The sequence below is a fragment of the Papio anubis genome, chromosome 1 (genome assembly GCF_008728515.1).
Source record: "Papio anubis isolate 15944 chromosome 1, Panubis1.0, whole genome shotgun sequence".
Taxonomy (NCBI): Eukaryota; Metazoa; Chordata; class Mammalia; order Primates; family Cercopithecidae; genus Papio; species Papio anubis.
In genome coordinates, this window is record NC_044976.1 from 119,173,752 (window position 1) to 119,198,869 (window position 25,118).

The 25,118-nt window shown below is 44.6% G+C and overlaps 1 protein-coding gene and 1 long non-coding RNA gene across 3 annotated transcripts in view; one reads left to right on the plus strand and one right to left on the minus strand.

The window, feature by feature from the left end:
• Nucleotides 1-10,373: 10,373 nt before the first annotated feature.
• Nucleotides 10,374-25,118, minus strand: part of ACP6 (acid phosphatase 6, lysophosphatidic) — a 29,393-nt gene continuing 14,648 nt past the window's right edge. The window contains exons 5-10 of one of the 2 annotated variants that reach the window (XM_003892542.5): nucleotides 23,655-23,742; nucleotides 22,686-22,818; nucleotides 20,932-21,032; nucleotides 18,274-18,369; nucleotides 16,343-16,508; nucleotides 10,374-15,661 (exon numbers count right to left, since the gene is read on the minus strand). In XM_003892542.5, the coding sequence (XP_003892591.2) occupies nucleotides 15,518-15,661; nucleotides 16,343-16,508; nucleotides 18,274-18,369; nucleotides 20,932-21,032; nucleotides 22,686-22,818; nucleotides 23,655-23,742 (728 nt within the window). In that variant the 3' untranslated portion in view covers nucleotides 10,374-15,517. The remainder of the gene's footprint in view (nucleotides 15,662-16,342; nucleotides 16,509-18,273; nucleotides 18,370-20,931; nucleotides 21,033-22,685; nucleotides 22,819-23,654; nucleotides 23,743-25,118) is intronic. The other variant, XM_021923031.2, reaches the window with a different exon arrangement.
• The window catches only part of LOC116270832, a 52,384-nt gene continuing 46,139 nt past the window's right edge, over nucleotides 18,874-25,118 (plus strand). The window contains exon 1 of the long non-coding RNA XR_004179138.1: nucleotides 18,874-18,957. This is a non-coding gene — a long non-coding RNA (uncharacterized LOC116270832). The remainder of the gene's footprint in view (nucleotides 18,958-25,118) is intronic.

The following is a 25,118-nucleotide window of genomic DNA, read 5'->3' on the forward strand; positions in this document are numbered from 1 at the left end:
GAACCATGCTAATTTCAGTATCTCCAAAGTGCCAAGGCCTTCTTGCCGCAGGACCTTACCCACACCAGTTCCTTGGACTGGCATACTTGACTCCAGGCTTTCCCAATGGCTGGCTTCTCCATGCCCCTCAGGTGTCTCAGCTTATTTGTCATCTCCTCAGAGAGGTCTTCTCTGAGTACCCTGTCAAATACCTACCTGTCCCCAACACACATACACACACACCCCATCATTTTGTATCACAACCCCGTTTGTATCCGTCATAGCAATTATGTATTTTATCTTGCCCACTGTGTGAAGTCAGGAACCAAATTTTTCTTGCTCATCATTTGTTCACCAGCATCTGGCACAGTGCCTGCACTCTATCAAAGATCAGTAAATAGCTGTTAAATAAGTGAGAGGGAAGAAGGATCTGTATGAGCTTGGGTGGCCAGGAGAGATTTCATGCTGGTTGTGGTACATGAGGTGGACCCTATAATGAGGCTGGGGGTGGAGGACACACAGGGGACAACAGGAATGAGGAAATGGCAGTGGGAATGGACGGATAAAGAAAAGCAGGCCAGATGACAGTGAAGGGAACAGCTTAAACAAAATTGATCATGTGCATAATAGAATGTGAAACTGAAAAGGGAGGGAAGAATGAATAGCCCCAAAAGCCACGAAAAGGAATTTCATCTTGATATGGGAAGCAACTAGGACCCACTCTTTGGTCTTAGAGACTTACATACTAAGTATTTTATCAAATGAGTCTGGCTGGGGCAAGCAGGATGGATTGAAGCAAGGACAGGCTGGAAGAGCTGACTGGAAGCATACACGTATTCTGGGGTTGAGGAGGTGAGGTTCCTGGCGATGCAATGGAGAGTAAAGGGTGAAGCAAAGGCAGTTGTGAAGGAAGAACCCCCAAGACTTCGTTGGATAATGGGGGCAATCATGGAGATATTGGAGAAGAGGCAGAAATCAAACATGATGTGGTGATTTTGAGACTGAGAAGCTGAAAGAAAGGTAGAATCGTGTTGGAAGGGGCCACCCTACTGCCCTACAGTATCCCTGACAGGTGGCCAGCACCTCCACTTGAGCCATCCGATAATGGGAGGTCATTCTACTGAACGTCATTAGCACTAATATTTAGAAAATTCTGCTGCCTAATGAATCAGGCTTCTTTTAGCTTTTTGCCCATTCGTCCCAATTCTGACTGTAGGAGTAAACACAGAGTAACAGCAGTCCTTCTTTCTCATCCCAGCCCTTCAGATAGTTGAAAACAGTTATTACTTCCCTCCTAATTTTCTTTTTCCCAAGCTAAATGCCCTGGTCCATCAATCAAGACCAATGAGATGAGGTTTTGAGTTCCCTAACTGCCCTCATCGTTTTATCTTGTTTTATCACAGTTTACACATACCTCAGAAGAAGAAATAAAGTGTTTGGTGCCCCAGTACTATCTGATCAGCAGAGAACACAGTGAGACTATTACTTTCTTTTATCTGAGCATAGTTTCACTAATAGGCAAAAGTTTCTTTTATCTTTTTTTTTTTTTTTAACTGCTATGGAGTTATATTGGAATTTTAGGAAATGAAAGCCTCAAGATCTTTTTCATGTAAAAAAAGTCATCACTCCTAATTCTGTATATTATTTTGCTTATTTAAATCCTATATTCAGAATTCTAGTTATTCCTATTTAATTTCAATATTCATTCTGATCTGTTGTTCCACAATCTTAAAGTCCTTAGAAACTTATTCTAACAATCTTTATATTGGTTCTAATTTATCTGTCAAAAGCAAAGCTGGTAATATTTTCATCAAAGTGATACAAGGACCCAGGATAAAGACCTGGAGCTCATAATTGAGGTGCTTTTATCACCCATTTTTAAAAATTGCAGTAAAACATATATAGCAAAAAACTGACCATTTAAACCATTTTTAAGTATACATTAATGTACTGTGGCATTAAGTACATTCACATTGTTGCACAATCATCATCGCCATCCATCTCCCTAACTTTTTCATCATGTAAAATTCTGACTTTGTATCCATTAAACAATAACTTCTCATTTCTCCCTCTGAAGTTTTTGAGGAATTGCCATACTGTTGTCCATAAGGGCTGCACCATTTTGCATTCCCACTAGGAATGTATGAGGGTTCCAATTTCTCTACATTCTTGTCAACATTTATTATTTTTGTTTGTTTTCTTATTGTGGTTTTGGTTTGCATTTCCCTGATGAGTGACATTGAGCATCTTTTCATGTGCTTACTGGCCATTTGTGTATTTTCCATGGAGAAATGTGTATTCAAGTCCTTGGCCTGTTTTTTGATGAGGATTTTTGGTGGTTGTTGTGTTGGAGTTCTTTTTATCTTCTGGATATTAATTCCTCATCAGATACATGATTTTCAAATATTTTCTCCCATTCCATGGACTCTCTTTTCACTCTGTTGATTGTGTCCTTTGATGCCTAAAAGTTTTTTTTTTTTTTAATTTTGATAAACTCTAACATATCTATATTTTCTTTCCTTGCCTGGGCTTTTGGTATCATATCCAAGAAATCATTGTGAAATACAATATCATAAAGCTTTTCCCCTGTGTTGTCTTCTCAGACTTTATAGTTAGAGCTCATCTTTAGAGTGACATCAATTCAGTAATTTTTAAATGTTTTAAATATACTTGTGTAATCACTTATAATTCTACCTATTAACATCCAGCTCTCATTCTCCATCTACCTGTTGAGTAATTGGCTCTTTGATTGATTCATCAGTCTCTATAAGGCTAGGAACTGTGGATGCAGCAGTGAACTGGTCAGGAGTGGTCCCACCCTGGGCTCATCAAACCCAGAGTCTATTGAAGAAGTCGAACACTGAATAAGCAATTACAAGCACAGTCATGGCATGAAAGAAAAGGAAGCTGCCCACATTGAAGACAGGGAAATGCAACCTAAAAGATTTTATCAAATTTCCTGAGAATCGTCTATCTACTCGTCTGTTAACCCAAAGGAGAAAGGAAATAGTTCAGCCAAGTACTGATTCCTAGTGACGATTGCTGCTTTCTTTCCTAAGTGCTCACAGACTTTTCCTTTGTTTAAAGGTACACTCTAGACCAAGGAGCTCTCCGGTCTTTAAATTCTGGAGTCTATCATTTTATGGGTTTTAAAAACTAGGGCCACATTTGCCTTTGTATTTTGGTTCTTTGAGACTAGAAATCTGAAAGTATCTTCATTTCTCATAGATTACTGTCTGAAGTGACATCTATAACTTAACTTTATTTACCCCGGGGTATTACCTACCAAATAGGAAGATCTGAACTCATTGAAATCAACCAGGTGCTGTCCTCACCTCTCTAAGGTTTCAATTCCTCCCAGCAAATCTTGGGCCATTTGTGGCTTAAAGGTAGATTCTCTTGTTAGGAAAGACTTACTAGGAAAGAGAGGGACTTGGATTTAACTGCTTTCATTTTTCTCTCTCTTCTCTATTAAATCTTCTCCCCCAGATGCCGAGCCTGTCTTTTACTTCTTCATTACTTTTTTTCTCAGAATACAGCTTAAGAGCCCTTAGCTTCCCCTTCCTGTCCCCATCTTGCCCAAGCTTCTGCTATTATCATGAGTAAAAATTGGGGAAGTTGGGGAGAAGTCCTTGTTGGGGGTTGAGAGAGTGTTGAGTATGAAGTGATGAAGTGGTGTCTATGTGTGGACAGTTGGAAATTAGGGACAGGGATGAGTGAGCAGTTTGGACTAGCTATGGAGATGTGAATTCCTCCACATGGAGATGAACATAGATTATGTCTCTACAGGAGTGAGAGAATAGAGCGCCAAGTGGAGGGCCAAGAACTCAGTCATGAGGGATTGGTACAGTCCACAGGCAGGAAGAAGTTCCAGCAAAAGAAACTGAAATTCAAGGAATAGGAAGAAAACAGAAATTATCTAGTCCACTTCTCCCATCTAACTGATGAGGAAATGGTTGTCTAGATAAAAATGAATCCGTGACTAAGGCAGCTATGAAAGTATAGAGTTGCATAAGTCCTGAGGGGTTGGGCGAGTGGCTTTCAAGAAATAGGAGGTGGTCCACAGGGCCAAATACTTCTGATCAATCAAAAAAGGTGAGGGCACTAAGGATGGTACTTGAAATTGATTTATGTATTGGTCTCCCAGAGTGTGGCTGTGGTAAAGCAGAAGAGAAACCTAAGCATGCGGGGGAAAGGGTGTAAGTGTGAAAGAGGCAAAGAGATACTGAGTTATACCTGCTCAGTAGGTTTGGCAGTACCAGGCAAGAGAAATAGGATGGTTAGGTAGAAGAAAAATATAAATAAGCGAAGTTCAAGACAATGGAAATACTACTAATTTGAGACAGAAAGGAAGGAACCAATTAAGTGGGAAGGATTGAGGACAAAAAAGAAGTCCTGCCATCCTTGGCAGGAAGATCACAAGAAGCAGGACAGGAACTGAAGCACAGGTAGCGGTAAACTTTGGGGAAAGAAAGATACCAGAAGTGAAAGGAGAAAGGTGCCACATGTGATGAAGCAGGTAAAGCAAAGAGACAAAGGGACACATCCGGGAAGCTAGACATGCAGATATGGAAGGAAAACCATGCTGATCCTCAGGTCAAAGGTGAAAGTTTGAGTCCTGCCTCTGCTTCTCCCTGGATATTTGACTTTGATCTCTTTGAGCTGGCTGCTTCACATTTGGATGTCATAGGCTTTTTGCGAAACTGATATCAGATAACGTGTGTATGCCTAATATGAGTTATCAGAGCATTTTTGAGAGATGCCTTAGGCTGTAATGCAAAATGACATGAAATGGCTGCTCTGGTGAGTAAATTAGAAAGCTCACAGGATACACCAGCTGGGCAGTAAGAGGGTTCTAGCTGGAGCAGAAAATCGTGATTCTTCTTTCAGAAGGGATACCCAGGGACCCCTCTTGCTGCCCTCCTGGGCACTGAAAGGTAGCACAGAAAAGCCATAGGGAAAGAAGCAGCACAGTGGGAATTCCACGATGGGATGGTGGTGGCCACAGCAGGAAGGCGTTTTCAAGAGCTACTAATCCCTGGAGTCCGCAAGCCCAGCCAGCCCAAGGTGGGGATAACAGCAACACTTTAATAGGGTTACACTGGGGTCACCAGATTCTCAAGCACATCTCTCCTCCTGCTTTTAAGGTTCAGAATCATCTAATTAGAGGACCAAACTCCATCCCTGACCACATGAAAAGCAAAATGAGGCCTGACTCTGACTCAAACTGTTCACAGGGAATGAAGGATGCTGTGGAATCCTGGAACTTCAGATTCTCATGGTAGGCAGGGACTGGCCCGTGTGTGACCCTCTACAATACTTTGGCTAAATGCCAGTGTAAGCTTATAATCCTCTAGTAAAAGAACCCTGTAAGGTAGCCCAATTCATTCATGGTCAGCTCTGATTATTTCAAAGATTTTCCTTATGTTGATCTCAAGTCTATACATCCCTGCAACTTATACAATACTGTTCTGCGTGTGGTCCTCAGTGCCCACATAAATCAAATATTTGATATGCCCTCTGTCTCTTTGATCCCTCCCTCTTGATGGTCTTTCTCCAATTGACAAGCTTGTCTAGCTCTGCTATCAAGTCTGGCTCTCAGATCTGAGCACAGTTCCCTGGCTGTGCTCTGAATTGTGCAGGACGGAACATCACTTCCTTCATTCTGTTGATAAGCCTGTATATCTTTATATGTGCAAAAGAACTCTAATATAGCATCTCCTTCATGGAATTATCCTAGGAATCACATAGATGAGGTATGGAAAGCACCTCCTAATATGAAAAGTGTTATACAAATATAAGGCATTGCCAGGATAGCCATTGCACATTTAGGACTTTAAGGAACACATCATACTATTGATTCACACTGAACAAATCCCTCCCTAAAACCCCTCTTCAGTTGTGGGCAACTGACTTTGAGGACTCAAGATCAGAACTCTGCATTTGTCTACAATAAGTTTCATCTTAAAATATTTGGCCTAGGATCTAAAACTGATATCAGCACAAACATATTTAAGACATCTATCATTTATTCAGTCATTCAGTTAGTCATCCAGTAAGTGATTTTCCCCAGTTTTATGTCTTCAGTAAAGGTGACGAGTCTGTACCCTGTATCTTTACTCAGCTGTATTTTATGTAAATCTTTGAAAAAAATGTGTCCAACAGGGCAAAGGCCTATCATACAACATGGGATACCTCCCTGAAGAACAGCTGACCACTGAATTAGTTTCTTTATTAATTCAGCAAATTCATTCAATAAGTACAAACTGAGCCCCTACTACATGCCAGCATCCAGCATGTTCACTGCATACAGCAGTGAACCAGCCAAAGTTCCTGCTTTTTGCAGGGAAGGATACAGGGGATAATAAACCCTTAAAAACAATCAGTAATATTTTTTAGCTTGCCTATGTGCCAGCCATTGTTCTAAATGCTTTATGTGTTTATTCCTCACAAAGCCTTATGAGGTAAGTACTCTTCTTGTTCCCATTTTATAGATTAAAATGCAGAGAAGTTGTCACTTGCTCAAGGTCATATGGATCCTAAAGGATGAAGCATCAACCGGGGTAGTCTATCCGCAGAGCCTGTGTGTTTAGCCACTGGGCTTCTACTGTGTCTCTGTAGAAATAAACACTCAGTTAAATGTATACGTATACGCATATATTCCCACGTGAGAGACGGTGATATTTAAGCTGAGATCTAAAATGACAAGAGGGAGCCAACTCCTTGAGATCTGTGGGGAGAGCAAAAGGGAGTGTGGCAGAGGACGAGGCTGGAGAGGCAGGCAGGGGGCCTATTCCATGAGGCCTTGTACATCAGGGATTGGGGCTCCAGTAATTTAACCAGTGGTGAACGTGCCTAGTTGCTTCAGTATCCAGCCCATCCATACCCATCTTGCCCACAAATATACTGTGAACGATTTCCTTTCCTGATCCCCATACATGATCAAAGGACACTCCCTTTATACTCCAAACCATTACCTTCCAGTCTTCACCATCAGTGTGGCACAGAAAAATACACTGTTTTGTTTTTGCTTTAGTTTTTGTTTTTTTTTGAGAGTCTTGCTCTGTCATCCAGGCTAGGGTGCAGTGGCATGAACATGGGCCACCACAGCCTTGACTTCCCATGTCCAAGCAGTCTTCCCACCTCAGCCTCCTGAGTAGCTGAGACTACAGGCACTTGCCACTATGTCAAGCTAAATTTTAAATTTTTTGTAGAGATGAGGTTTTGCCATGTTGCTCAGGCTAGCCTCGAACTCCTGGGCTCAAGAGATCCTCTGACCTCAGCCTCTCAGAGTGCTAGGATTACAGGTGTGAGCCACCTGGCCAAGAGGTACTCCAGATGCACAATCGCAGTTCAGAATCCATTAAATCTCCATGGTGCTACATGACCTCAGCCAAGCCACAGGCTCTCTGATCTTCAGTTTCCAGGGACTTTTCCCCATTGTTCCATAATATTACCTTACTCCTAGAACTGAACCCCTAAGGTATTCAGCATTTTGGAATATTTGACCTAGAGAACAACCATTCCTTCAACCTTTCCCCTTCCTGATCTCTTCCATCCTTCTCTCTGCAAGGCCCAGGTAAGCTGTGCCTACCTTTATGCAGCTGGCTTCAGTTACTAACAGCTCCAGGGACTGCTCTCTCATCTCCCAAAAGCCCTGCTGGTTTGACCCCATCAAGTTCTACTTACCCAAGTGTTATACAACCCTCCCCTTAATTACACACTCAATCAGTTCCTCCCAGGCTCAGCAATTTGCGGTCTCTGGGCATCCCCCAGCTGCTTTTCCGGAGGTAGCTCCTAGGCTGGGTCTTGGCAAGCCTCTGAAGCACTGCTTGGGTTTTTAAGGCCACAGTGCCCAGAGTTGAAAGCCTTGCAGCTATTTCACACTCTATTTCCTTCTAAATTAATTCTCTGGTGAATACTGTCCTTTGCAGTGATTCAGTGCAGGCCATTTCCTTACATCTTTCCCTTACCTTTGAGACTTTTAATCTCTCTCAAATCCAGATTTTCCTTTGTGAAAGGCTTGCCTCAGAGAAAAATGCCCTGCTTTCCTACCAACATAAACAGCTCTACCAACACTGGTCCCAGCCTCCCGGCACACTCCCTTTACTGGTTGACCTAGCCGTACCTTTGATTTCAAAGCACACATACTTGCCTTCTCTAAAAATCTCTGTACAACAGAGAGCGACTCAAACTTCTTGGCACACAGTAAGCTGCTGGACCCTAGTTTCCTTAAGCCCCAAATACAAGAAGATGCAGGTTCAAAATTTGTATCTGAGGAGGTAGTGCCTTCCATACCCTTTCATAGGGTTATTTTGCTTACACCCCCTCCCTCACCCCCAGCAGATAGTATCACCATCCTTCCATGTGGATAAATAGAAACTCTGGTCACAGGGCCCAGGAAAGTGGTAAAACTGGAATCCAAATCCCTGGCTCTTGTCTTCAAAGTGGGTGCTTCTTTCAACATCCTTCATGTGGCTTAAACATCCCGTAAAACAGCCTGGTCTTCAGCCACCAAGATCTTACCACCCAGGGGCAAGCCATCTAGGTCCAGGCACCCACTGCCCACAGCCCTGAGGAATGCTCTGGAGGACCCACAAAGAGGCTTCTCTGGCATAGCAGGAGCAATGCCTTATATTTGTATAACACGTTTCATATTAGGAAGTGCTTTTCATACCTCATCTATGTGATTCCTAGGATAATTCCATGAGGGAGATACTATATTAGAGTCCCATTGCACAAATTAAGATGTACAGGCTTATCAACAGGAAGTTAATGGACTTGCCCAAACTCACATATAGGTAGTAGGTACAGAGCAGGACTTGAACTCAGAGCACATGACTCCAAGATCAGTGGTCTCTTGAGTTCTCAGACATGGTGACTGTGGGCTACTGCCCCCCCTCCCAATTTCTTCAGCAAAAGGCACATTTTATTTAAAGGCCAAATGGAGAACGGAATCCTGAGAAAACCAGCTTTTTACTGGGGAAAGTGTTTTTCAGTTCTCTCCAGCCAGCCTTAGACAGGGGCCAGGTTTCTAGAGGCTGGCAGGGTGGACTGGGAGGGGCCAGGCTGCGAAGTCCCCTTGGCCACTGGAGGGCAGGGTCTCAATAGAGCACGCAGCCATCTCCCGGGGTAATTCCCCACCCAGCAGAAGGGACTCATCGCTGCCTAGCAGCCCCAGGACATGCTCTAACCCAGAGCTGAAGAATGATCCCTTCCTGGCATGTAGTAGACAGGGCAGGTGCCCTTAGCCCACCCCTCCCCCCACAGCCCACCCAGCCTCCTCTGCAGGTAGATGACGGTGCCCTAGAGGATTCCAGCTGAGGAAAAGGGGTGCCAGGTGCCACTGACAAAGACTTGAGTTTCCTACAATGAAGATAAACAGGTCAGCCTGCCAGATCCCGGTGCTTCGAGGACTAGGGGAGGGTGGGACGGGAACTCTCTCCTCCTCCCTCTTCAGTTGGGCCCTTCAGGGTTTCTGTCCCCTTGCTGTCGTTTTTAAAGATCCACGTGGAACTGTTACAGGGGAATTGACACATGGCAGTGAAGGGTCTTGTCTAATGACAGTCCTTCATCCCAGGGCCTGCCAGAGCCAAGAGCTCTGTAAGATAAGCCACGAGGCCCTCGGGAAGAGCTATCAGGGCACCTGCAGATGAAGTTGGCCTTCCCTGGCAAGCCTGGCTCTCCTCCGTCCTGGGAAGCCTTTTACTTTGCCATACACGGGTGAGAGCCTGCTGTGGGAATTCTTTAACCTCAACAGCACCCTGAGGCCCCTCAGAGAAAGGAGTCAAGGCAGGGACAGGTTAGGAATTTATGAGGAGCTTTTCACACCCTATTTTCCATCCTCAGGACAAATCATCAGGTAGATAAACATTAACTTTCCCACTTTATAGTTGGGAAAATGGAAGCTCAGAGAAATTAAGAGACATGCCCACAGTCACACAGCTGGTGAGTGAGGGAGTCAAGGTTCTGTACAAATCTCCTGCACACACAGGCACAGTGTCCCGGGAAGGGCAGGCGGAGATGGGGCGCTGCCTGCAGAGGAGCATCGCCAAAGGCTCCCTTGGCTTGGGAAACCTACCATAGTTAAGACTCTCATGGGAAGTGAGATGAAAGAGAAAAGGAAAAATAAGCACATTTGAAGGCACTTATACGTTTCCTTAATTAATTCTCACAACAACCCTAATTAGTACTATCATTATGCCCATTTTCACATGAGAGGAAAAACAGACTCAGAAACACCCATCCAAGGGTTGCAAAGAAATAAATACGCTGTCAGAATTTGAATCCAGCTAAAGCCTTGGTGTTTTCCTTTACTCCATGCTGTCCCCTAGTGGTGTGTGGAAGGAGAGTGCACAGAAGCCACCCAGGTGCCAACAGAAAAGAGTTAAGTCTTAGTGTTCTGAACTCATTTATTCATTCAGTAAATTTTGCTGAGGTCCACTTTGTACAGTCTCTGTACTTGGTTCTAGAAATACAATAAAAGACAAGACAACCTCCTACTGAAGGACAAACAGAAACACGGGAGGCCTAGAGATAACTGGATTAGACAGGAAAAGGGAGTGTGTGTCAGGGGTCAGGTGATGGAAAAAATGTGTGCCAAGGTGAAGAGGCCAGAGAAGTGCCATTTCCTTTTTTTAAAACATACTATGGGTCTGGCTAGGGAGACAGGTGAGGGGTGAAGCTGGAGAGGTAGGCAGGGGCCAGGTCTCAGGGGGTAATGGAAAGCAAGTGAGGGTATGGCTCATTAGGAAGCCACTGTGGTAACCTAGGAGGGTGGCCTTGGGTCCCAGAGAGATGTGACAGAGGGGATGTCATTCAAATGTCCAAGTGTCTGAGCACTAGCATGCAGTAGGCACTATTCCAGGTGCTAGGGACACATCAGGGAGCAAGAAGAAATCTGCCATCATGGAGCTTCCATTTTAGTCAGGGAAATAAGCATATGGATACACAAATATGTAATATCCAGCACTGATAAATATTGCAGGGCAGGGGGAAAGACAGGACAAAGTGTATTCATTTGCTAGGGCCTGCTGTAGCAAAGTATCACAGACCAGGTGGCTTAAACAACAGAAATGTATCTCCTTACAGTGCTAGAGGTTAGAAGTCCAAGATCATGGTGTCGGCAGCGTTGGTTTCTTCTGAGGCCTCTCTCCTTGGCTTGTAGACAGTCATCTTCCCTCTGTGTCTGTGTCCTCATTTCCTCTTCTTATAAGGATTCCAGTCATATTGGATTACAGCCCACCCATATGACATCATTTACCTTAACTACCTCTTAAAAAGCCCTATCTCCAAATATATTGCACCTGAGGTACATTCAGTCCTCAACATCATTGATAGGTTCTTGGAAACTGTAGCTTTAAGTAAAACAACGTATTAGAAAACCAACTGTTTTTCTCATCAATGGTACAAGGCAGCGACGTTGAACAAAACACAATGTTATTCAAGGACCTGCTATATGTCCTTTCACTGAAAGTCAACATTTCCAAGAGCCTACTGACAGCGTCAAGCGAGGACTTACAGTACTAGGGGTTAAGATCTCAACATATGAATTTTGGGGGGGCACAATTCAGCCCATGACAGAAGGTGGCTGAGTGTACCTAAGGCAGGAGGTAGAAGGAGGGCCTCTCTGAGATGACAATGAGCTGAGATCTGAATGAAGAGAGGGAGCTACCCACCCAAATGTCTAGGAGAGCATTCCAGGCACAGGAACAACTTGTGCTCACCCCTCAGGGCTACTTGGCATACTCCATCTTCAAGGATAGTAAGAATGGGATAGGATGATGGGAAAAAGGGAGATGTTAGTCAAAAGGTATAAAGTTTCAGTTACACAGGAGAAATAAGTTTTTGTGATCTAGTGCACAGCATGGTGACCATAGTTCATAACAAAATACTGTTGTCTTAGTCTATTTTATGTTGCTGTAACAGAATACCACAGATGTGGTAATTTGCAATGAACAGAAATTTATTCTCTCATAGTTCTGGAAGCTGAGAAGTCCAAGATCAAGGCACCAGCAGGTTAGGGCCTGGTCTCTCTGCTTCCAGGATGGTGCCTGTTGCTGCATCCTCCAGAGAGGAGGAACACTTTGTCATCACATGGCAGAAAAGCAAAAGAGAAGGAACCCGTTCCTGCAAGCCCTTTTAGTAATGGCATTAATCCATTAAACATCCCCATTAGGCTCTACCTTCCAGTAACATTGTGCTGGGCACTAAGTCTCAACCTAAAATTTGGAGAAGACAAAGCACTCAGACCACAGCGACTGTATACTGGAAATCTACTAAAGAGTATATCTTAAACATTTTCACCACAAGAAAGTGATAAGTAGATTAAGTGATGGATATGTTAATTAGCTTGAGTTAATAATTCCCTTATGCATACATATATCAAAACATCACATTGTACTCCATAAATATACACAATTCTTATCTGTCAATTAAAAAGAAAAGAAAAAGTTTGTATTACAAAAAAAAAAAAAAAACAGAATGGTAAGATGGCTCGTATGGCTGGGGTGCTGCGAGATGTCATAGGACCGTGAGGGCATTATGACTGGCCCTTAGTTTGAGATGGAAAACCAATGGGGAATTTTGAGCAGAAGAGTGGCATGATCTGACTTTGTTTTAAAGGCAACACTGCATTGAGAATAGATGGGCAGAGAAGGGAAGGGCAGAAAAAGGAAGACTAGTTATGAGGCCTTTACAATAGTCCAGGTAAAAGATGACACTGGGACTAAGACGGTAGCAATGGAAGTCTTGGGACATGGTCAATTCTGGATATAGTTTGAAGAGAGATACAACAGGAGTTACTGATGTAGTAGAGGTAGGATATGAGAAAAAGAGGGGAGTCAAGAGCAATTCTAAAGTTCTTGGCCAAAGCAACAGGGTGAATGGTGGTGCCATTTACCTACATGGGAAAGCCTGTGGAAGGAGTAAGTTTGAAAAGGCCCAGAAATTGAGACTTTATGGTGGACAATGGGAAGTTTGATACCTATTGTGTATCTTAAACACCCAATAGAGACATTGACTAGACTGTTGGAAATGAGACTGGAATTCACAGAGAAAGGTCTAGGTTGAAGATATAAATTTAGCAGATATTGTGTAAATATTTAAAACTGGAAATTTTTTTTTTGAGACGGAGTTTTCACTCTTGTTGCCCAGGCTGGAGTGCAATGGCGCGATCTTGGCTCACTGCAACCTCTGCCTCCTAGGTTGAAGTGATTCTCCTGCCTCAGCCTCCCGAGTAGCTGGGATTATAGGCACACTGTACTCCATAAATATACACATAAATATATAGCCTCCCAAGTAGCTGGGATTACACCACATTGTACTCCATATAGTAATTTTATAAAATATAATAATGTTTGTATTTTTAGTAGAGACAGGTTTAGTAGAGACAAGGTTTTGCCATGTTGGCCAGGTTGGTCTCGAACTCCTGGCCTCAGGTGATCTGCCTGCTTTGGCCTCCCAAACTGCTGGGATTGCAGGCGTGAGTCACCGTACCCAGCCTCAAACTGGAAATTCTTGAGATCACTTAGTGGGTGAGTGTAGGGGAAGAGGTGGAAAAAGGGTCCAAGGAGTAAGCCCTGGGATACCCCAACACTTACAGATTAGAAAAAGGTAGATTCAACAGGAACAAAGTTGAGAAACTGGAGGAAAACCAAGAGAGCATTTGTCCTAGAAGCCAATGAAGGAAATGGTCTAGGAATACTGATGAGAAGCTTAGTAAGAAGAATGAAAACTGGCTGTTGGATTTACCACACAGAGGCCATTGATGATTTTGACAAGAGCAGTTTCCATGGAGTGGTGGGGGTGAATACTTAATTGTAGTTGGTTCATGAGAGAACTGGAAGGGAAGCATCAGAGGTAGCAACTCTTTTGAGGAGTTCTGCTATAAAGAGGAGAAGGAAAAGAGAACAGTAGTTCAAAGATGCAGAGAAAAAAGTTTAAGACAGGAGATTTTACCACATATTTGTACTGCTAATAGAATAATTGGTCAGGAAAAGAATGGACAATTCAGAAAAAAGATAATAGGAGTCAATGTAAAGCTAGAGGGTTGGGCTTGGATAGGAATAGGGTTGGTTCATTCTTAGTAAGAGGAAGGAAGGCAGGCTATAAAAGCACCAATGCAACTGGGTTAGCAGATTTGGTGGTTGGGTGTTGGGGGATATGGAAGTTTTCTTCTGATCTCTTTTAGTTTCTTAGTAAAATAAGAAATACAGCAACCAGCAGACTGAGGATGGAAAGGGGATACTGAAGATTGAGGATAAAGATACGTGAATAGATTAAAGAAATAAACAGGTAGTATTGATAAAACTTAACTGATTAGACATAGGAAAATGTAAGACAAAGAAAACAAAGACAGATTTCTGATTTGGCAACTGGGTGGATAGTGGAGGTGTCTTTCATTCAGATGGGGAAGTGTGTGGGAGAAGCAGATCTGGGAGGAGAGGGGGTTGATTCTAACATGGCAAGTTTTGTGCCAGTGAAATCCAAGTGGACAAAAGTGTCTGAAGCTCAGAAGAGAAACCTGAGCTTGAGATACCTCAGCTCCCTGATCTAGAAGTTCTCAATATTAAGATAGTAGGAAGTGGAGAGGCTTTTGTGGTTGCTGTTTTCTCCGAGAGGTAAAGGGACTGGTGGTTTGAAATCAGAGAAGGGTTGAAATAGATTCTGGAGAAGAACGGGAACATTGACAAGGAGATAGGGGGATCATCAGGTACTCTTAGGGGGCACAGTTACAGGTGGAGCTCTTATGTTCAGTAGTTCCGGTCCTACCATTGCAGAGCCCTGGGGCCCGCATTTGTTTCTGGAACTAAAACCACCAGGGGCCCAGTGTCCTTCCTGCTTCCTCCTGCAGGGCCTCCACATCCGGGTTCCATCTTACCACCCAGCAATGTTCCTTGACCTTGAAGCCTATCCTTTACCTACATGCAACATGCTTTCCTCCTTGCTTTCCTGGTTAACTCCTACCCACCTTTCTCTACTCAGATCAGGCCAGGACTATCTCAGAAGCCTTCTTTGACTGTTCCCCACATCCCCTGCCATGTGAGCAGGAAGTTTCTTCTCTACACCCAAATAGCCCCTCGAATATCTATTACAGCATAAAACATACTGCAGTGTATCACTGATCTACTCAGCTGCCTGTCCCACTGGACTGCAACAACTTAAGGGCAGAATGTTTTCACCTTTATAATGATCACTACTTAGTAGGTAGCTCAATACATGTGAAATTAATATAGGAGAAAAGAACTAAAACCAACACAATTCTATAGGGTCATGATGCCCCCAGCCCGTGTCACACACAGATGCTTCTAACCTTAGAAACCAACTCACAAAATAGAGAAATATCCTTTTGGTCTCAATATTATACCCCTTTTCCTTTCAGGAAGAAACCTTAATATACCCACAGAAAGGAAACATCCTTACCTTATATTAAAGTACATTACCCCTTGCTCTCTCCTCTTCCCAAACACACAAAGCAGGAGGCATTGTATAAAGGCACTTTATTTTAAAATCAACACATCCTGCTTGTATAAATCAGTTACTCTCCATTTCCAACTTCCATCACCTGAGTTTGAGAGCAGAGTGCGTGGTATTCTCCTGGGCTTAAGGTATAAACTGACATGGCGTTCAAGAACACGTCCAGTGGGCAGAGCCCATCAGGGCAACCTCTCGGCACTTGCTCCTGTGGAAGAGACATAACTCAGCGGGTCCACCAAGGAGCCTGTCCTTCTGCTATTTCCAGCTGAGCCCAGAGATCTGAGAGGCACTGACCCACGTGGTATATGTGTGCATACATATTACAGACAGGAAGGCACCACTACCCGGTCAGCTTCCAGAATAAAAGTACTATGCTCTGCTTGTAAAAGTCACTCAAAAAGTGTTGAATTGACTGGGAAGAAACAGTCAAGTTACATCCCTGAGCTGGGAGAACCAACAGGCTCATCCCTGGGGCGTGCTCCGGCCTCTGCCCTGGACCCCAGCCCTGATGAAGCAGCCAACACCATGGGTGCTAACAGCAGCACACATCACCTCCCAAAGATACCATCAACAATCTGCAAAACAGGCCTCACAACCAGGAGGCTACATCCTGACGGGGACACTCAGGAGAAGAGGAGGGGGACCCTCTTCCTAGAAGGAGTCTGTAACAGAACTGGGATAAGGCCCAAGCCCCATCCTGCCACCATCTGTCAAGTTCTGCCTGACCCGTGGGCATAGCCAGGAGTTGCCCTATAGGATTTAGAGAGCTGACTGTGCCGAGGGAGACTCCACTGGGCCTGAGGAGGGGGACTTGGTGCTAACTCAGGTGGGTGGGTTTTGTGGGAGGGCGCCTCACCACCACCCAACCCCACCTCAGGGGTATTACCTTCCCATGGTAATAGAGCTGCACAAACCACTCCTTAGATTCCAGGTGCTGGTAGAGTTCCATGGTCAGGTCAACAGCAAACGGTGGCCATTTGTGGTCAAAAATCCCCAGGGTCATTAAGAGTGGTATGAAGGTCACATCATGAGCCGCATAGAGATACAGCTTTCTGCAAGAGGAAACCACTCTCCACAATTCTCTACCTCAGGACTCTGAAGGTCAGGATGTGGCCTGCCTCCTTTAAGTAAGACACCCTTGCCTGAGAAACCAGGTGACATCTAGAAATCAGCTGAGCCTGGTATAAAACTCCTTTGCAATCGATCGTGGGAAGAACCCTTGTTCCCACTCCCCGTGTCTTCATGAGGAGGGTCTTCGCCAGAGAAACTCTCCTGGCCTCCTCCTTGCCACCCACTCACTCCTGCCTGGTGAGTTTCAAAGAAGAAACTGAGCATGTCTGGCTTAGGCCCTACCTCTCTTCTCTCTTAGGGTCCTGCCAGCCTACATGAATACTCTTCCTACTCTCAGTCATGGGATGAGTTTAGTAGGGCAAGGTGTGCTCCTTGTTGGGGAGGCTTAAAGTTTTGGGGTATTAAGTTTATTTCAAAAGAATATTCATAAGCCCATTTGGCCCTCAGCACATTCTCCAAATGGCTTTAATCGGTAATAAGAATGCCATTTTAATCTACATCTGCCTGACACCAGTATCCATCTCTTAGGAAAGACCAAGGATTTTATTTATGAACCCCCATCCTAGAAGACTAGCATTGGATCCTGTGGTATTCTAAAGATCCAAGGCAGAGGGTGGCAAGGTGGCAAAAGCCAGCAAAAATGTACTATCGTTGCAGGTACTGTGAAGGATAGGAAATGGCATTCACAAGATTTGCTATTACAAATCCTGGCCCAAAGTTCCTGTTTCAACTCATTGTCCCCTTATGCCATCATAAGCTTCTAGCTGTGCATAATACCACAACAGTGCTTCTCCAAAATTCAGGTGAATATCAGTCACCTGGGGATCTTGTTCAATTGCAGATGCTGATTCAGTAGATCAGGCTGGAGCCTGAGAATCTGATGAGTTCTTGGGCAATGGTGAAGCTGTTTGTCTGCAGACCACACTTAGCAAGTGCCTAGGACATATAATATTCCACAGCCGTAGTCCCAACCTCGGATTCAAGGCTACAAAAATGGCAATGGAGGCTCATGAGCCACTTCCAACATTTTTTTTTTTTTGAGACAGAGACTCGCTCTGTCACCAGGCTGGAGTGCAGTGGCGTGATCTTGACTCACTGCAACCTCTGCCTCCTGGGTTCAAGCAACTCTCCTGCCTCAGCCTCCCGAGTAGCTGGGACTACAGGTGCATGCCACCACACCTAGATAATTTTTATATTTTTAGTAGAGCTAGGTTTAACCACGTTGGCCAGGATGTTCTCGGTCTCCTGACCTCGTGATCACTCGCCTCGGCCTCCCAAAGTGCTGGGATTACAGGCGTGAGCTACTGCGTCCGGCCACTTCCAACATTTTTAAATGCCTTATGGATATCATACCTTCTTTACACTCAATGAAAGTGGTTCAAACTACACAATCCATTAAGCAATTATCTTTGTTTTGGACTACTATCATATCAAATCAGTGTCACATCATAATTGGCTATTGTTTGACATATCTTCAATTAATAAAAAAAGAAGAGAAAGAGAGAAAGCAACAGGAAATTTGAGGTTCTTTTCACTAAACTAAAATTTTCAAAACATGGTAGGAGGGATGCAGCAGGAAGAAAGGTTAAAAGATTGTGAACCTTTTTGAGACTTGGGGCCTGTTAAACACCTACCTTTGGTCACTGACAGCCTGATTCTTGCCTCCCTAAGATCTGGGTTCCCTCCCTGCAGCCAGAAGTCCCCATGGCCCTTAGCTGCACAAAGCAGAGTTGCTGTGCCAGGTACCTGATGTTGTTGGGTGCGGTGGCAGAATCCACGGCTCTCAGCAGGTTGCCCTCCAGGATATGGAGGAATGGGCCGACTGCCATCTGAAGACTTTCCCTGTGAAAAGTGAACAACATTTAAGCACCTAGAGGGCACTCAGCATTCAGGAGACACAGACTGATTCTGCCCCCAGGACCTCATGAGTCTAATCAGACAGAGCTGAGAAAAAGGCAAGTCATGCATAAGGGCTAGCAATGGGCCAGAAGGAGAGAAATGGCACTGAGGCTGGTCTTGGGGTCCTCTGTGAATAAAGACTCCCAACAACACAAGCACCAGCACACAGACCTGTTGTGAACACAACTGAGATGGGAGGGGCTGAGGGAGCAGGAGGGTGATAACCTGGATAAGCCGTGACCAACTAGGCCTTGAGGAATCAAAGAACAAAGCTGACAAAGCTAGGAAGGAGAAGGGGTAATAATTTCCAGGAATTCTAGAAGGCCCTTAGAAAAACAATCAGAAGGAACAAGAACATCCTAAATTTTGTTTCCTATGTGCCAGCCTTCCTTCTTTTGGAGTTTAGACCATAAGGTCATTTCTTATTTATGTCTTATTTATTTTACAGAAGAGGTTCAGTGGTCGTGCTCCCAGGCTTGGCTCCGCGGCTTCACCACTTTCATTCTCAGGCCTGTCCCATCACGACCACAGGTGACTACTGCAGCTTAAAGCACATTCACTCACAGTAGTGAACAAAGTCCACTTACTATAGAAGAAAGAAATGTTTCTCATCTACTCATCCTAGCAGCTGATTAGCTTCCATGGAGCCTTCAGGGGCCAGTCTTCTCCTTGTTTTTGTGCTTCTTACTTTTTATCAAAGAGAAAAAAATACCCCTCCTAGAATTCCCAGAACCCAGTTACTGACAAATGAAAACAAGGTTGCCATGACTGGCTTATTCGTGGTGATTGGGTAAATGACCATCTTTATACGTCAAGGAATGTTGCGGCAATGGATGAAGAACAGGCAACCAATACTGTATGCAACATATACTTTTCAGAAGAATATATACAGGCAAAGCCAAGTTGTATGACCTTGTGAGGTTGTAACCATTTGTCCTTGAAGAAATGTTAGTTTTATAAAACCAGGGCTAATTGGAATGGAACAGACAAGGTCCTGTTTAAAGTGATTTTTTTTTTTTTTTTTTGAGATGGAGTCTCGCTTTGTCGCCCAGGCTGGAGTGCAGTGGTGCGATCTCGGCTCACTGCAAGCTCTGCCTCCCGGGTTCACACCATTCTCCCGCCTCAGCCTCCAAGTAGCTGGGACTACAGGCACCTGCCACAACGCCTGGCTAATTTTTTGTATTTTTAGTAGAGACGGGGTTTCACCGTGTTAGCCAGGGCGGTCTCGATCTCCTGACCTCGTGATCCGCCCGCCTCAGCCTCCCAAAGTGCTGGGATTACAGGTGTGAGCCACCGCGCCCGGCCTGTTTAAAGTGATTTACACCAGAACAAAGCAAACTACACCATAGGCCAAATCTGACCAGTTTTGGTAAATAAATTTTACTGGCACACAGTTGTGTCTATTTGTTTGCATATTGTCTTTGGTTGCTTCATGTTACAAGGGCAGAGATGAGTAGTTTTAACGGAAATTGCATGATCCTCACAGCTTAACATATTTACTAAATGTGTGTGTGTGTGTGTGTGTGTGTGTGTGTGTGTGTGTGTGTGTGTGTTGATAAAGGAGAAGGCAATAAGTAACAACTTAGGTACGGTGGGGCCCCTGCACAAACAGAAAAGGGAAGCTGGCAAGTCCCAGGGAGTGGCGGCAAGCTGTGTGGCTTGGTAGGAACCTTCTGGACACCCTAGGCTTGCACAAAAGTGGACACACTGACTCCGAGTGGAAGGAATGCAGTCAAGGGCTCTTATCCTTAGGCACTCAAGCGTGCAAATTCTTGAACTGTTAGATGCCTTTCCCCCCTACTCATCTTTCCCCGGACTACTTCCTACCTCCCCTCCTCTATCAAGTCACCTATTTTTAGTGCAAGCTGAATGCTCTCAACCAATCAGAAAAAAAAGGTGTCTTCCGAAATTTGGTAAGAGGAAAACTTTCCATTCTGGTAGTCAGGAAACACACCTAGAAACAGAGCCCTCACTGTGAGTCATATAGCGAAAACACAGAATAGGTAGTCAGTGGATCTGGGTCCAAGTTCTGGCTCCATCACTTGCTAGCTGGGCCTAGACCAGGGAGGCAGTATCTCCCAGCCTCAGTTTCTGTATCTATAAAGCCAGGGAGAAAGGTATCTCTCTCACCTCACAGTGAGAATGTGAAAATGATTTGTAAATTGTAACATGATGACTAAAGAGAGAAATGAATATTCTTTCTTCAGCTCCCTGCCACCCAAATCCTTTAAACCTTAAAGCAAAAGGAAAAGGCAAGTGATAAAGTCAGGAGAGTGGTGGCTCCTGGTTCTGCATAACAGGGAACAGAAGCACTAGGTCACCAGTTCCAGCTGCAGAAGTGCAAAGACCTAGGGTCTACTGGCAGGCGGGCAGAGTGGGGTTCAGCCTCCTTACACACGGAGACATCAGCTGCCAGGCGTGAGTGGGCCTGATGAACTCCTCTTCCCCATACACTTGGATGTCTGACCAAGTGTGACTTCATGCCAGCAGTGAGAGGCCCCTCACCTGTCTTCCTTGGGCAGTATGTACAAAGATGTGTCCACAGCTCTCTCTTCAATCATCCGTGCAAATCTCTTCAGCATGGGGCAGCTTGGGAGGCTGTGTGCCTGAAAGGGCCACATGGAGTTTTAGAAAAAAATGCTTCTCACCTACTGATTCTAGCAACTGATCAGCTCCCATGGAACCTGCAGGAGCCTGTCTTCTCCTGGGAAGAGAAGACGGGCTCAAGAACAGCTATGTCTGTTAACAGCTCAAGAAGATATGTCTATAAAGCTCTTCCAAAGCTATTACTAGCTATCTGAAGGCCAGGGGAAAAAAAAAAAAAGAAAGGGTTTCTTCCCTTTCTGATGACTCCCCATCTACTCCAAAATGATTAGCATTTTTGTTTTTTGTTTTTTTTTGTTTTGAGACGGAGTCTTGCTCTGTCGCCCAGGCTGGAGTGCAGTGGTGCGATTTCGTCTCACTGCAAGCTCCACCTCCCGGGTTCACGCCATTCTCCTGCCTCAACCTCCCGAGTAGCTGGGACTACAGGTGCCTGCCACCACACCCGGCTAATTTTTTTTGTATTTTTAGTAGAGACGGGGTTTCACCATGTTAGCCAGGATGGTCTCGATCTCCGACCTCGTGATCCGCCCGCTTTGGCCTCCCAAAGTGCTGGGATTACAGGCGTGAGCCACCGTGCCTGGCCTGTTTTTCTGGGTTTTTTTTGGAGATGAGTCTCACCCTGTCACCCAGGTTGGAATGCAGTGACGCAATCTCGGCTCACTGCAACCCCTGCCTCCTACGTTCAAGTAATTCTTCTGCCTCAGCCTTCTGGGTGGCTGGGACTACAGATGTGCACCACGATGCCTGGCTAAATTTTGTATTTTTAGTAGAGACAGGGTTTCTCCATATTGGCCAGGCTGGTCTCGAGCTCCTGACCTCGTGATCCTCCCACCTTGGCCTCCCAAAGTGCTGGGATTACAGGCATGAGCTACCGTGCCCAGCCTGTATTTTTTAACTTAAAAAAAAAAAAAAAATGAATAAAATCCAAAGTAAGGAATTCACAAATTCCTACTTGACCTTCGTTTTCCCAAAATGACTTCTAAAAAATACGCCATACAAATATATGATATGAACTCTTGCCTTCTAACCTTAAACCTGTTTTACACATAAGAGCAAGGTGCATTTCTGCCTTCAGGGTACACTGCCATTTTATTTTCACAAGAGAAGGAGGGAGGATCCTATACACCTTTGGATGTCCAACTTCTGAATCTAGAGAAACCTTTCCCATTATCAGTCTTCTTTATATATTTATTACAGAAAAAAAGATCCTATGGCTAAATAAGCTTAAGGAAAACAGACTTAAAGATTAACCAGCTTTCTTTACGAAAGGCATCTCAGATTTTTTTAATGTGTTGATGTACATATAGTACTCTCAAGAAGTGATACAATAAATAGGGATTCCAAAATTTTTAGACCCTACTCATCCCTTCCAACCATTGCCCCCACCCACCCAAACACACACTTGCATATTGGGTGTTCTGGGGAACATGCCTCAAGAAGCTCTGGTCTAGAGTTCAGTGTCTGTGTTCCTGCCTGGGTAAGGAGTCTTCCTCGATTGCTCCCTATCCCTCAGTCCCCATATCCATTCTATCTGCAGGTCCTATCACAGTTGCCTCCAAACCAGGAGGCCTCCACCCACTTCTCTCCCCACAGTTTTAACTCAGGAGCCAGCCCACCAAGGCTATTATCCCAGGCTCCCCAACCCCAGGACTCACCTGCTCAGCAGCCACGTTGTCCAGGAGGATGAAGAAGTCCACTTCATCACTACTGTCAATGCCCATCCCTTCCTTCACCTTTTTCAAATCCTCTGAGATTCCTGGCTGTAAAGAGGCAGCCTTCCTCCGGCCTCTGACAAAAAAACAAAGAGTAATGTCTTATATTCTATAGTGATTAACAGTTTACAAAGTGTACTTCACATTTGGGATTATCATTTGGGATACCATTTAATCCCCACAACCCACTGGGGTTAGCTGGTATTATCCCAATTTTATAGATGCATAAACTAAGGCTCTATAAGGTCAAATGACTTGTAAACATAAGTTAGCAAGTACCAGGGTTAGGATAACAGGATGAATTTTCCAAATCTCACTCTAGCATTTGCATTATATAAAAAATGATGGAAGCATGGCCCACGTGTGTCTGAAAACAGCATTCTCTTTTCTTTATGGAATGCCATATAATCTTAGTGCAGCCTAGAGATACCTGATAACTGAAAAGTGTCATCAGCCCAAACCAATCTATCCTACATAGAAACATATTGGTAAGAGAAGAAAAGTCTGTGTCTTCTTGGGCTTGTACACCTGGATTTGCAGGTTAAAGACAGTCTCAGTCATCTTTTATTTAACCTGTTGGTTTCCTCATCTGCCCCACCTGAGAGCCCCGGGTCGTCAGGAGGATAATATTTTGTAAATGGCAAAGGCCTACTCGTGGCTGTATGTATCATCTTGCTAGCCCAACGTGCGGCTCTTCTCAGAATTCCTGACCTTCACCATGGGTCTGTCACTATGAATAAGACTTCTTCACTCCCTAGACAGCTGATGTCACATTTAAGTGTAATTTAAACCTTCCCATCCATTATTCGCCAGTAGGGTAAGCCTGGGCAGGCCCTCAGTACAGACAGTTCTGCCAGCAAAGGTGGTAAAAGGCTGTCCCCCACTGGTGAGCAAGAAACCAGGAGCAGTTACCTGGTTCTCTGCCTCAGGCTCCAGCAGCTTTGGTAGTTGGGATACAAGACTTCTGAATCTGCTTCATCAGTGTGGATGATGATGGGTCCTGGAAGAAAGGTAGGAAGCACAGGCAGGCAGAGGCTTCAGCTTGTTCTTCCCAGCATCTCCACCCCCTTCTCTTTGTCTACAGAGATGGAGCAGAGATCTGCTCTGAGAGGCAGATCATCAAGGTTACTCCTTAAGGACAGAGCATGCCCTCCACATGCCCTGGCCCTGCCAAAGGGGGCTCTCCTATAATCTGAGCAATGGAAACAGTAAGTCACAGCAGCCTTGTTCTGTCTAGCACAAGCCCTCCTATTGGGCCACAAATAGACTAGAGCAGGTAATAGACCTGAATCAGACTGGCAACTCCCTGACCCCTTCCAAAAAATCCCTGCTGTAAAGCACTACCAGCATCTGGGCATTCTGATAAAGAGTAGCGTTATCAGAACTAAGTTACTATCTTGCTTCCCAAAGCCTGATCCTATAGGCCACTATAGTGACTTATCACATAACAAACTGAGAAAAGTGAACGCAAGGCCACAGATCCTCTCAGAGACCCGATAGCCTTGCCCAAAATAAAAAGCCAGGCTTTTAGATGAATGGCTGGTCTAACCAAAGATCTAACCAAAGAAACTACAAACAATGTTTCTTATGTCTCTCATGGCAGCTCACTGCTGTTCAGAGCTCCTCAGTACCGTTGTCCCCTCCTGTCAATGCCCAAAGAAGGTGTTCTAACACCTTCCCAGGCTTTGCTCTGTGCCGGAGATGGCAAGTGCCATCTCTGTGGTAGGTTCTTTTTCCACACCACTCAAGCCTGATGGCAAAAGAAGTAGCTCCCCAGCAGCAATTTGGGATTCACTGAGGTCAGTCTGCAGAGTGATCAGCTGAATCAAAGTCCCAAAGGGGTATTTATTCCCAACTTATGGATAGTCAGAACCAAGGGCTTTAAAAGTAGCCTATAACTTCACTAGAATATCAGAATCCACACACACATCATTGGTGTGAACAGAAGAAGAAACCACACTGAAAGTCATGAGTTTAGTCTTCAGTCCACAACTAACCAGCAGAGTCGCCTTGGGAAGTCACTACCGTTCTCTGGGGTTCATCTGTACATCGAAGGGGTGGGACTACATCAGCCACAGAACCTCCTCCAACCTCCAACTATTATGTAAAGCATAATAATAAAAGAAGAGGTGCTGATGGCTGCAAGGTGGAGATCCAAAGCATAGTCCACTTGCATGTCCCATCCCCTCCGTTTCTGTACTTTCTGAGACCCCTCTGAAGAATCCTGGGGTTCTGCAAGATGTGTTGTGAAAAGGACAAACCAAATGATCTGATGCCGCCTCCAGATATACATGTCCTCAAAGAAACAGTTGAGCATAAAACGAAAAAGTAGGATTCTGAACCAAGACTGCCAGAGTTTGAATCCTAATTCTACCA